This window comes from Acanthisitta chloris, unplaced genomic scaffold, assembly GCF_000695815.1.
Source record: "Acanthisitta chloris isolate BGI_N310 unplaced genomic scaffold, ASM69581v1 scaffold18524, whole genome shotgun sequence".
Lineage (NCBI taxonomy): Eukaryota > Metazoa > Chordata > Aves > Passeriformes > Acanthisittidae > Acanthisitta > Acanthisitta chloris.
The window spans coordinates 5,316-19,032 of record NW_008667903.1 but is presented as its reverse complement, the minus strand read 5'-3'; the positions used below and the strand labels follow the sequence as shown (position 1 = coordinate 19,032).

The 13,717-nt window shown below is 41.8% G+C and overlaps 1 protein-coding gene across 1 annotated transcript in view; it reads right to left on the bottom strand.

Moving 5' to 3' along the window:
• Positions 1-10,086, bottom strand: part of CRMP1 (collapsin response mediator protein 1) — a 37,316-nt gene extending 27,230 nt beyond the window's left edge. The window contains exons 1-3 of the mRNA XM_009072710.1: positions 10,069-10,086; positions 5,785-5,873; positions 409-593 (exon numbers count right to left, since the gene is read on the bottom strand). Of these exons, the coding sequence (XP_009070958.1) occupies positions 409-593; positions 5,785-5,873; positions 10,069-10,086 (292 nt within the window). The remainder of the gene's footprint in view (positions 1-408; positions 594-5,784; positions 5,874-10,068) is intronic.
• Between the last annotated feature and the right edge of the window lie 3,631 nt (positions 10,087-13,717).

The window sequence follows — 13,717 nt, the reverse complement described above, 5'->3', positions numbered from 1 at the left end:
ATCTGAGTTCATAAAGAAGCATCTTGTTATTTCTGAAGCTCCTGAAATGGCACTAGGTGGAACAGCAGATCTTGGCTGGCTTTCCCGTGCCATATACTTACAGCACTACCTACACTGTTCTTCCAAAAATCACCAGAGTAGTTGTATTATCCCTCAGTGCTTGTCCTGCATTTCAGAGGAAAAGCCAAGAGACAAATCCTCATGCTGCCATTTCTTTCTGAGGATAGGTTCATTTTAAGGCTTTAATGGGTGACAATGATGAATGGATCTCAAACACAGTGCCCAGAAATGTGAAGATTCAATGCAGAAGATCTCAGAAAATCAGGATGGAGCCTCCAGTAGCTATCCCCACACATGCTACACGAGCTTCAGCCTGGAGCGGGAAGAGACAGCATTGCCAGTACTCACTGATCATGGTGGTGCCTCCTGCTAGTGCTGCTTTTGTGCCTTGATAGAAGTCATCAACAGCAGTCATCCCTTGGTAGGGCTTTTGTAGGTAGGTGTTGACATCTATTCCCCCAGGAATAACCATGCGCCCATTAGCCTCTATGGTCTTGACTCCTCCAGGAACAATCAGATTCTCTCCTATTTGCCTGGACAGCAAGGAAAGACACTATTACTTTATTTAAACAAGTAAGCACAGAGGACAGAAGCTATTTGAGGCAGGTAGGGGAGAGGAACCTAGAGGCCATACAGAAAGAGGTGGGACCCCAAAGGCAAGGAGAAGCTCAAGCACCTGCTCCAGCCATCCTGCCTAGTACTGGTGAGCTGTCTCACTGAGCCATGTGCTCAGCTTGCTTTGCATTGCTCTTGTGGCCAATAAAGGAGCTGTAATGCACCAGCATTAAAAATTGATTATTTTTATATGATTCCTATCTTTAAACAATTAGAATTATGTACACTTGATGCTCTCCTGGGAGCTCCAGTTTTGTATTTTAAGTTCTTAAATAAAAACAGAAAAACACAGATCAAATATGACAACAAGCTGGAATTGTAAATAGATGACAGAAGCACAAGGCACATAAGAAAGTATTATAATTACTTTGTCATCAAGCAATGCAAATTTATCCTTAAAAAGAAATCTAAATAACCTAAGATATGAAAATACATATTTAAGAGACCTAAACACCTTTAATCTACCATGTCACATATTCTTCATCCTCCTCTTGAAGTTAAAACTTAGTGAAGCATTCTGCATAACTGTGTGGAAAAATTATAATTAACTGTTCCCTTCAGGTCTTCAAAGCAGGTAATTTTTTTCCCACTATTAAAAACATTAATCTGTTCCCCATGCTGACATCAAGCAAACTCCACATACTTATGATCAAAAGACTTTCAGTGTTCATGGACACAACTATGAACAAATTAACCTTTAACTTTTAAAGCTACACTACTTTTTCATTGTCTACTTTGCATGGTGCCAAACAGGAAAAGGTTTGGGTCTGTGAGGAAATCATGTCTCTGCACGGTTACACCATAATATATTTGGGTTTAGAGATAACTATAAGGTAGTTTGAGTTCACTTAGTTTATCTCCTATCACAGACACACAGTCCTTGTCTTAATTTCCTTTCATCTGGGATAAAATCACATTTATCCACGGCTAAACAAATACCTCAGACATCTGAGCTGCTGAATCTGTTTCTCCCATATTAAAATCCAACTCCCACCTACAAATCAAAACACAGCGACTGATTAACAGCCGATTGTGACAAGCTCGAACCAAAAGTGAATATAACTGTTAATTAAAACTGGTGAAAAAAAACAGGGATAATTATTCACATTGGAATTTGGCCAAACCACCACAGTTAATAAATAGCCCCAAGAGGTCAAGAATGTCATATGCTATGCAAAAATGTCACCTCCAGCAACTTGGCTCCCCTGGTGCTCTGGGCTTTGGCTGGAAGGAAGCACAGCCATGTAGTTGGCAAGCTCTGTGCCAGCATCCTGAGCTGGGGTCTCAGCCACCCAGCACTGAACAAATCCAAAAGGGCTTACTCATGAGAGCTGATAATACCAAGCCATACAACTGCATGTCTGGCATCTAATAGTCATCAACATGTATAGCACTGGGAGCTTGTCATAACCTGTTTACAGCTGCACAGAGTGCTAACGAGACCCTGGCAAACAGGGAGCTGATACATATGCAAAAGCCAGCAGCTGCCCAGCACGTCCAACTGCACAAAGGAAAGCTGCAAAAGCTCCTCTGCTGTTAAAATCTGACTCACAAAGGCATACCATAAGGCATTCCACCCGTGAGCAGATTCAATGCTTGCAAAAGTTAGGTAGCCTCACATACAATAATGCTGCAGCACTAACTTTTGTTAGCTGAGTCCAGTCCCAAGATTTCAATCAGAAACACCCTCCACCTTAGTACAGCAACAGTGTGGCTAAAAACCAAACTGAACTGGGGAAAAAAAATTCACTATGACCTAACTCCTTTGAGTATGTCCATGGTGTAACTGCAGTCCAAGGACTAACCCACCCTCTAAGAATAATTTTAAAGAAAACCTACACAAAAATATTAAAGCAATTAATTTTTAATTTCTTCCACAATCAGTACCTACCAGTTCCCTATTCACGAAGACACACACCCCAAAGTGAAAAGAGTGCTAACTATGTATTGAAGTTTTTTGATGACTCAGTGCTCATTATTTTCAGCAAACAGTTGAGTAACAGCTTATTCAGCTGAAGTCATCCATGTGGAAGTGACATGGGACCAAATGGCCTTTGTGGATGATGCTGCATTACTACCTGTCAGAAGTCTGTCCCATCTCCTACCCTGGCATCAAGATTAAGGCTGGGAGAAGGTTGATCTTCACTGGTACTCAAGGTTATTTTTATTCTGAGTGACTAGAACAGAGAGTAGGAGATAATGTGACAGGATTCCTGCACTGCTCACTCACCAATACAAAGTGTATGTTAATAAGAATGGGCTTCAGTTACTTTTGGGTGAAAAAATACAATAGTGCAGATTAACTGTATTCTAGACACTGTACAAGTGACTGAGCTGGTTTCCTGATACACCAGCAACTAGAAAACTCAGACCCACAGAAAGGTGATGCTACCTACCACTTTTGGTTGAACAAGCTGGTAAATTCTGTCGTACATGAGCTGATTAATACACAATGGAAACAGCAGGCTTCAGCTCTTACCAAGCTTCACCCAAGAAAGTTGAAAACCTCCTCTAGAACTCCATAGAGTGACTTCTGTAGTTATCAAGCCAGATCTCTTTTAGGCTCCCCCTAACTTGGCTCATCACCTGCTCAGCTCTGGAGACCATCTCTCCAGTCATCCACCCCATACATTTGTTAGTTCCTCCAGCCCAGAGGGACCTAACCCTTCCCCTTGGCAAGGACAGAGCAAGCACCAGACCATGACCTGCCAGTTGGAACTGAGACCAGGGCTCATTTCCTCAAGCAGTAACAGAGGTAGGACAGATGTAGGCAAAATATATTATTTATACCCCAATGGTAATTTAAATTACCAAATATTTAAACTACTATTTAGATATCAGAGAAGTCCCTCTCAGCTGCCACCTGAGTGTGCAGGGTTTAAGTTTCAGCTAGGAAAAATCCACATGCACCACTGCTCTCTTGTACCTTGATAGGTAGGAAAAAGCATCTACCATCCTCCATACTGCAGCTAACCTTCAAACACAATGTTACATCTGCTTTCCTCTCTGCAGCAGAACACTCTGCAGGGACACACGTGTTAAAAGAACCTACTCATTTCATTAGTCTGCAAGAGAAACCCAACCCTCTGTTTTCCAATCAGTTTCCACCGCAGAGTAAGAAAATTAACCCAGATCTTCTATATCCCAGCAAAACCAGGACACTCTTGCCTATTCTGGGCTGAGTGCTTTGATGTCTGCTCCATCCTGTGGCATGAATTCTGTATCATCAGCAGGATCTGCAGCTGGAGAGTTAGAGCATCAACTGAAATGTGGATGACTAAGGCTCAAGGTTCTGCTCTAAAGGATCCGGAGCCATATTTAACAATGATGCTCAATATTCAGACACAATGGACAGTTCCAGCTGGAGAAACAAAGAGACTGAACCCGGTGCTTTCTTAGGCTGCAAAATCTATCATCTCAACACAGCAAGGATCCAAGCCCATCTCACAGCAAGCTGCCTTCACAAATTAGCTGATTTTTCAGAGCAGGACTTCTTGCACAGTTCACAAAGAAAAATCTTGGGTCAACTAAATCCAGGAAACCAGGCACAACTCGGGGTGCTGAATACTGAACTTAGAAGATAAAGGCCTTCTAACAATTAAAATCTTGCCTGTCTATTCATTATTAATCCTAGCTATCTTGGGCAGCTGAGATACTTTCTGGAGGTATGTATCCACACATGGATTTCAGAGGGAATCCATGCACTTAACAAGAGCAGGTCAAAGTGTGGCACTGCTAACCTGCCTACCAAGTACCATTGCAATTCTGGAATCCGAGTCAAAAATTCACAGCAGTTCCAGATCCTCAGCATCTCATGCACTTAGTTGTTAAAGCAGTTTTGATGCTTTATAAGCATTACTAGATTTGCATCTGAACAAACAAAACCACAGAAAAACTCAACTGTAATACCTATCAAAGAGAGCACAACTTGGTTGATTGTTGCTATTAAAAACAGACACACATTCAAAATTTTGTGTCTTTTCCACTTCAAACAATATACTCCTTTTGCCACTTCTGCAATGCAAGTAACAACTGGAAAGGCAGAGTGAACTATTAAAAAGAAAACCGCATAGTCCATGGATGAAATGTTTCAGAAATTTTTTCTGTTATAATAACCTGAATTATAATACTGTAAGTAGCCACCAATATATAAAGAATTGGACTTTTAATCTAATGATATATTCTTAAGTAAAGGAGCTCCGAAAACAAGTAGGTAATTAATTATTTACTACAAAACCATAATTATGTTTCTGTGCATTAAATTGTAGCCTCTGGAGACTAAGCTTCTTAGGTTACTAGTGAAAATGTTTAGCAATCAAGAAAAAGGCTTTGATCCTTGTGCACATCAGAGTGCCCATACACACTACATAACTTTGCAATGCTAGACAACTCATCTTCACTAAGCCAAGGCAGGACCTGCAGAGTCCATGCACATCTCTGCTAACAGTTTCCCAGGCTATCAGTAACTTGTATTTCAAGTTTTTCACCTAATAAATACTTTCCTGGTTCCTGTATTTTATAGCCTAATAAATCGGTAGGATTTTCTTTCTAATTGTGCAAAGATCTAAGATCATATACCTTTTCTAGGCAAGAAAAGGAACATGTGTTGTAGGAACAGAACATGCTACACTTCAAGATTAACCAACAGGGCAACTGAGAAGTAGCAGGTCCTCATTTGTATCATGAAACATGAGGCATATTTCAGATTTCTGTGCCATACAAACCTTTAGAGCATTGCTGCATTTGCATTGTGGGGGGGAAAAAAAAGCTATAATGAGCCTTCTGCCATTTATGGACTCAAAAAATACCCATTGTCCTTCACATTACTTCTTGTGTTGAGAAAGTTTGCTTGCCTTACCTATTTTGGAAGAAACTGGGATTGTTTGAAAAGCAAATACCTTCAACTTACAGTACAGAAATCGTCTACTTATCTAATCTTAGTAAAGATAAAATGGCAGAATTTAATAATTAAACACTCCTCTACTATGGCCTCACATCTAGAGCTAACTGAGATTCTGTCCAGAAGATTTCAGGTCAGCGCCATCAAGAAATCACACTAGTCTATACTAACAGGCATGCAAAAGAAGTTCAATATTTTATAAAACCAACTTTATAAGTCCATCTTCAAGGTATATGTCTGCATAGAAGGAGTGGTCATCATTGATAATTCTTCCACCTTTAATGAGTAGTCGGTCACTCTGGAGGGAAAAAAAAAAGGAACAAATATGGGTTTGTTGAAATAAACATCATAACGTATTGATGATACCAAATATGCTCATATTATAGAAAGCCATGAATATAAAACACTTACCCTACAAAAAGGTCGATGCCTATACCCACAGATTGATGTGGGTACACAGACAGTAGAGAGGAAAACCACAGTTTCACTGTTTATTTCTGACTTTTGAAACATAAGGACCTCATGGTCATCACAGTTCTTTTTCCTCAAAGCAGAAATCACTGCACATGGAAACACCTGAAATGCCACTACATCCCCTTTTACTACTACCTAATTGCACAAAGGCCAAAAAGGAAATAGGAGCATCCAGAAGAAACTGCCCAACACTGCAATAGCCAAGCTGAGCTCACCTGGAACTCTTGGCACGTCTGGAAGAGTAACAGAGCTTGGAATGGGAAGGGACAATGTCAGGAGAGGCTGCTTAGCCCTGCCATGTAGAAATTCCTGCCCAGGGAAGCTCCTTTAACAACATTAGCTCAGCAGGGTCAACTAGGCTGCTACACCACAGCAGCCAAGGGACATGGCCCACAGCTTGTGCCCCCTGTACTGTGTCACAGACCAGCAGCTGAAAGTCTAGCTTATAGTCAATTTGTGATTCCTGCAAGCCAAAGTCTGCTGATGAATTTGGGGTGGACTATGCTGAGACTCCCCACACCATATCTCACTCACTCCAAAGCACAGAGAGCTACTGCCTCCTTGTATTTTTTGAAGTGCCAGAAAGCAAACACTTTTTTTCCCACAAAGAACTGTTCAAAATATCAAGTCTGCAGGAATACTGTTCACAACAATTACCTGCTTATATTTTTCTCTATTCAAAGGGTTACAGTCTGTTCTTAAAAAAAATACAACTTATAGAAACCAAATTTTACCAGCTCATATTCCTGAGAACTAGTATGTAAACTCTCTCCTTGAAGAAATCACACTGGAAACACCACCTACCCAGAGACAGGGCAAGTCTGTAACTTCAGTGCTGTTCTGGTTTTGGCTGACGTAGTAAATTTTTTTTACAGCAACTAGTATGGGGCTATGTTTTGGATCTGAGCTGGAAACAGTGCTGATAGCACAGGGATCTTTTAGTTATTGCTGAGCAATGCTCACACAGAGTCAAAGGCTTTTCTGCTCATCACCCCAACCCACCAGTTAGGAGGCAGGGGGTGCACAAAGAATTGGGAGGGGGCACAGCTGGGACAGCTGACCCAAGGGATATTCCATACCATATGGCATCATGCTCAGCAATAAAACTCAGGGGAAGGTTGATGGGGAGAAGCAGTGCTTGGGGATTGGCTGGCCATCAATCTTTTGGTGGTGAGCAATGGTATTGGGCATCATTTGTGCTTCTTGGGTTTTATGCCTCTCTCTTCTTTATTTTCCTTTTCATTAGATTATTATTATTAATATGATTATCAAACTGTTTTAATCTCAACCCATGAATTTTCTCTTTTTGCTCTTCAATTCTCTCCCCCATCCCACTCGTGGAGGAATTGAGCAAGTGGTTGCGTGGGGCTGAGTTGCCACCTGGGGTTAAACCACGACAAGTACATAAACCTTTTGGAAAGACTCTTGCCAAGTGACTGTGAATGCTGGAAAACACTAAAGCAGTCACAACCTTCTTTGCCCATTCATACATTAAAATAAAAAAGGCATTATTATAAATTATTTCCTTGGCTTACCAGACAGTAACTCAGAATCTCTGTTTTGTCCATGTTTTATACTCCTCACTCCAGATTCAATTCTTGGTTTAATTACAGGATGACTCAGGAGTATAAACTATGCATGGCCTGAACTCCCAGTTTAGAAAATAAACAAGTTGATATATTTCTTACTCTATACGACCAGCACAGCAATAAATTTCTAAAAAAATAATTCATTAGAAAGTGCTAAAGCAGAGTTACAACGTAAGTTTTCAGTTATATGCTGCATATTTACTTTTTAACTTGCACTTGAACAATTTTGCAGGTTCAACATATCTATAGTCCTCTGCATCACTCTAGAAAAGCAAAAAAGGAGAAACAGATATTTTTAAGGGGAGAAAGAATGGGGGAAAGGACATTTTAAATCCAGCACTTAACAAAAGAATATGTACACAGAAGGTCTGAGGCTTTTCTCCACGTGCTGCTGGGGGGGAATGAAGGCACAGAACTGTGATGACATATGTCCCCAGGACCTGCCTCAGATGTCACCACCCTCTCATTAGAGGATGGAGATGAATGCAAGACCTCCATCTGGAATTTGCCAGAGCAGGCTCCCTGTTTTCTCCCCAGCCTCTCTAATGTCACTTGTAATTGCAGGACTTGGGATTCAGCAGCCAGAACAGTAATAAGTTATTTTGCCATGTGCAATACAGTTGCATCTCCTCACCATGATGATTTACTACGCTGCCTGCTGACCTGCACAGAGCACCATCTTGTGAGCTCTTTTTAAGCTCATTCAATTGTCTTCCTAAACATTAACACTGGCCAATTACAAGAGGCAAGAGCTTACTGACATGGGCAGGCAACGTTACCAGAGCACTGCATCTGTCACTGCTAATGAGTCACGAAATCTGCACAATCATCAAGAAATTCTACATTTTATTTCCCTTAAAACAGCAGAAGATGCATAATAAATAGAAACAACTGTATCAGGCAGGGAAAATAAGACAGACTAAGATAAAACTGAAGCACAACTCCAGAAAAATAATTGTAGACGTAAGGATTTTATATGGTTTTACATATAAATATACATATGTAAGTAACAAAACTAGGTAACAGAATAATTTAATCTTAAAATTCAGTTTCAAGAAAGCTCTCAATTACAGAGTCAGACATTAAACTAAGCCTCACAGTCTATAAAGGATTACTGAATATTTAGCTACAAAGTCTTGCCTTCTTCAGAATATTGGAGGGTGTAAGAAATTCTGGTGTAGAAAAAAACCTGCACTTTTGGGAATCATAGAATCAACCTGGTTGGAAGAGACCTCAAAGATCGAGTCCAACCCCTACCGTGGTTATTAGACCATGGCACTAAGTGCCACATCCAGTCTCATCCTGAAAACCTCCAGGGATGGTGAATCCACCACCTTTCAATGGAGACTTTCCATGTTTTAATTCTTGACACCTTCCCACACAGCAGAAAATAAAATCTATGCAGAATTGTTGCAAAAGGGAGAAGGTCCTGCACCTGAGCTAGCCTGTGGCTAAGGTTCCCCCAGCTGGGTATAGAAAGCCATGGGAGACTAGGCTGCAAAAGACACACATCTTGATGCTCCCCAGGTAGACAGCCAAGCCATCAGGGATGGTGCCATGGAACCTTGCCCAGCTTTCATCAGGACCTGATAGATATGGAAACGTCTCTAACACATTTCCATTCCGGCAAATCAGCAAATTCAGAAGCAAAAGAGTTTTGTTGGAACCACTCCTAACCAGCCTGAGCTGTCAAGTGTGTCTGCAGGACACAATACAGATTGCTGCAGAGTACCTTGACACAGATGCTGCTGATGGGCACAAGCAACCCAGGTGAGGATTTGGTGCCCTGTGGAGACCCCAGCAGCACACTGTGCCCAAGCAAACAGGTGCTGCCTCAAACACCCTCACCAGAGGTGCCTTGTCCTTAGCCAAAGCAGCAGTACACAATGCTTGTGTGCACCTACCATGGAGATGTGTTTCCACAAACAGGCTGGGGAAATTACACACAAAAAAAAAACCAATAGAAAGGAGGTACAGGTTAACACTGACAAGCAATTTGCTGTATTCTTCATTAAATAAACTTTTATACAAATCCTTGGTCCACATGGAGTATTTATTCCCTGTATAGGCTTCAAGGACAGTGCCTGAAGGCCAAGGGGCACTGGCATCCTGCACCACTGCCATCCTGCCATTGATGCCTGGGTGATCCTGCACTGGTTTAGGTCACTGGCACTTGCTGCAGTGAAATCCTGGACAGAAATCTGGGCACACACAGGCTCTGTGACGAGGGTTAGCCTCCTCAGGCATGCAGCTGGCTGTGCCATTTATTTACAAGGGGCATGATGTCACCCAGGCTGTTTGCAGTTTTCTTACCAAGTGACAAATGTTCAGAAAAACTAGGGACCAGAGTCCTCTTCTCCCTGTTCCAGGCTGGAGGAGAGAATGCAGCAAGGGGAGGCAGGAGTGACCTGAAGTTGCTGAACTAATCACAGCAGCACTGGCCCGCATTTCTCCTTCCCAGCTGTAATCCCCTCCAGGTAGGATATTGTCTTCGCCCAGCTCCCAGAGCTCAGTGGCTCCACAGCCACTCAGTGCCCTTCGAGTGCTCTCACAATGCAAACAGCAACAGGCTCATCACTCAGCTCAGGAGGTGACAGCAACACCAGCCTTCGAGGGTGGCTGCCACCCTTCTGTTCAGCTGACAGATGTCTCAGGCAGTGGTACCCTGCCTGGTGAGCCCCAAGGGCTCCATACTAGGTCTTCAGTGCATTGCCTGGCACAAGAAACTGCCAGTCCAGATCTTCCTGGTGCAAGCCAAGGGAAGCTGCTGGGACCCTCTCCTCCTACCAGCCTGCCAAGAACAGATAGCAGGAACATGGCAACACAGAGAGAGAGTATTATATTGAGCAATTCATGAGGTGCCAAGATTCAAGGGGAAAAAACCCTATGCTCATTGACGTGGGAGATACCAAAAGCACCGCTACAAATCCATGCCCTGCAGTCACTGCAGGGTGTGGGACTCATGAGAGTCCAAGTGTTTCTCCTCCAGCTCTCACTACTGCAGTGATGCAACTGCATTGTAGCAACGCAGTTTGCTTCTGAGTTTCATGCCTGGCTATGACACAGCACCAGCACAGACACGATGCTTATCTGCAGCTCCATTTTATGGGCACTCTGGCACCTCCTGGCTCAGCTCACTGCTGAGTATGAAACAGCCACTCCTATTGCCTCCAAACCCTGCACACTGCTCTGCCGGTGATCTTTTCTGCCTCTCACTCTGCCTTCTCCTGCTTAACCTGGCAGCAAAGCTGCAGAGCTTAGTCTCTGACATGACAGCATTCTCGTGGCAGCAGAAGGAGATGCCACAAACCCAGTTTGCTGCAGGAGGAGGAGCTGCTGCTCAGACGGGAGGCAGTGGCTGTCACTCCCTCACAACTATTGTTTCCACTCCAGCAACATGAAACATCTGTAAGCTGGTGACTGGCACGATGTGTATAAATTGCCTGTTTTGCTGGGGGTTTTGAATCAGCTTGGCTCAGCTCTGTATTTTCCTGCTCCCCAGTGGAAGGGAGAAGCAGCACCTGACCAACCTGTCAAACCATGAGCCCAAGACCTGCTGCAGTCCCCAGTTCTGCAGTAGCCTCCATGAAAGTATACATGAAGACAAATTCCCTTGGGCAGCAAATCACTCTGCTTTGGGTTACATGAAAATGTGATCCAAATGTTAAGAGCAGGAACAGTTGCAAAGAAATTTAAAATTAGCTTTTTTTTTTCATTCACCCACTCCCCTCAGAGCTAGAGGTATCTAAAAATATTACACATGACAAAATTCATATAGTTTTTACACATTCAGTTCTCAATCTGCTTCTTGGGACTATTAAAAACACAGTAACAGAAGAAATAAGACTGCCATAAGATTTACTAAACATTATTTCAAATTGCTGCAGCATGTCAAAATACAATGCAGCACAAGTTATAGCAAACCACACACTTCTCTACAGGATCAATACCCATGTGCTGCCTGTGCAGGCACCTTCCAGAGAAAACCACACTTCTAGCATACAAGATGGAGTTAAAAAGGGGGAAAAAAAAGGAAGAATTAATTTTCCATTACATATTCTAGGCATTTAATTTTCCATTACATATTCTAGGCATATAAAAAAGATTCAAAGAGATTTCAAAAGTGGTGCTTTCATCAAATAGCAGCATCAATCCAGACTGCAATTCCAATATGTGCTATTAATTCTTGATTTCCCTCCACAAAGAAGAAAATTCCTCTCTCATAGGACTGTCTACCTATGACATCTTCACTCTAAAGCAAGTAAATAATATATTTGTAACTATTTATAGTTTGCTTCACAATTTTGTCTACAATTAACTTTTTATAACATACCCAACATATGGGTCTCAGTGCTGCTTCATTCTTGGTTTGGACCTTTACGATTGCTGCATTGCAGCTTTTGCCAATTGGAAAAGTCTTTGCAACACTCAAACCCAGATTTTCCAGGCCAAGAGGAGGAGGAAACACTCAGCAGTGATTTCATCCTCTGTAATTCTACAGACTTACTAGAATCTAACATTGTCCTTAACATCTCCACAGCAACAATGGCTGTATTCTCTAAAACCCAGATTAGTCAAGAGCCCTGAAGATGACTAAGGACTTTATGCTAAACAGACATTTGAAAACAGTTTAAATTCCAAACTCCACCTGTATTTCCAGTCCTCTGTCTATAAAGTCATGCGGCTTAAAAGACATCAGATCAAATGCAACAGACATAAAACAGCATTAAACTGTGTTATCACACTTCCAGCCAAGACATTCATCTCTACTTTTTTAGCTCTTGAGAGGCAGAATTCTTTGTTACTAAGGATTTAAGAAGTCCACTAAGAGTTATAAAAGACACAGCATCCTGAGATTAGAGGGAAGGTACGAAAAAACAGGTTGATATTTGTGTTCTCCTTGATTATCCAAATGTCCTCAAGAAGACGATCTGTAAGGGAGCTGTTTCTCAAAGTCTAACACCCCACTGGCAAATAATGGAGAAAGCCACTCAGAGCTCCTCTCTGCTTTCATGCATTCCTTGAAGACTGATTTCCCATAATATACAGGAGATGTACTTTTTTTCTGTGTGCATATATTTGTCTGCCTTTTGTCAGAGCTGGTCAGATTCAGATCCAGCTGTGACACAGTATTGTTAAATTACCATGCTTTTAGCAAAGTACTTAAAAATAAGGAATACTTTTAAACTTAATGGCAAAGGAAGAAAGACATTGTTCCCAAGAGGAATGTTTGCTTAAAATACTTTCATAAGGATCAAAGAGCTGTAAATGGGATTTTATGAAGTAGTGTCTGCTTATAGAAGATCTGCTTTTAATCAGCACTATCCCTCCTTCTGAATTTCACGTCTAGGTTACCCTCCATAGGAAGTAATTTTTAGCTAGGGTGAACCCTGAATCAACTCAGAGAATTCCTCGTAAAACTCTCTATCCTTGAGGCATCATTTCCAATAGGCCACTAATGGAGAATCCTGCTTTTAAGGTTCTTTTCTTAACAAATGCACTCTAGTATATGGCAATTACTTTAGGACGGATTATGTTGATTGTAGTAATGCTGTATCTTGGTGTGTAGCCAATGTATTCATTCATCTTTATTCATTTAAAAGATCTGATGTTCTTTTGTTTCCCCTTTGGAGACCTGACTTTCTATTCAGCTGGCAGTTTCATTGCTTAATCACCCAGTCTAAAAGGGTTACTCCTACAGCTACTAACTCCACGTGGATTTCTGCACTGTAAATGTCACCTCAGCTTTGCTTTTAGAAGGGAAGCACAACAAACATCTTATTGATGACAATATTCATTGGCATCAGCAGGGGTTTCACTAGGTATGGGCTAGAGGGTTGAACCCATTGCATTGTATGTTGCTACACCCATCCCTTGGGTTGCACACAGGTTATATCAATTAGAGGCAATCTCAAAATCCCAGCACATAGTAAAGATTAAACTTGGGAAAAAATAACAGCAATTTCCAGCATGGCTGTCTGCTGTGTGCCATAGAACTGCAGATGTGTTTTACCTAAGTTCCAGTCAGAAACCTGCATCAGGTTACTGGGACACATCTGCCTTGGTGCCAGTCACAGTC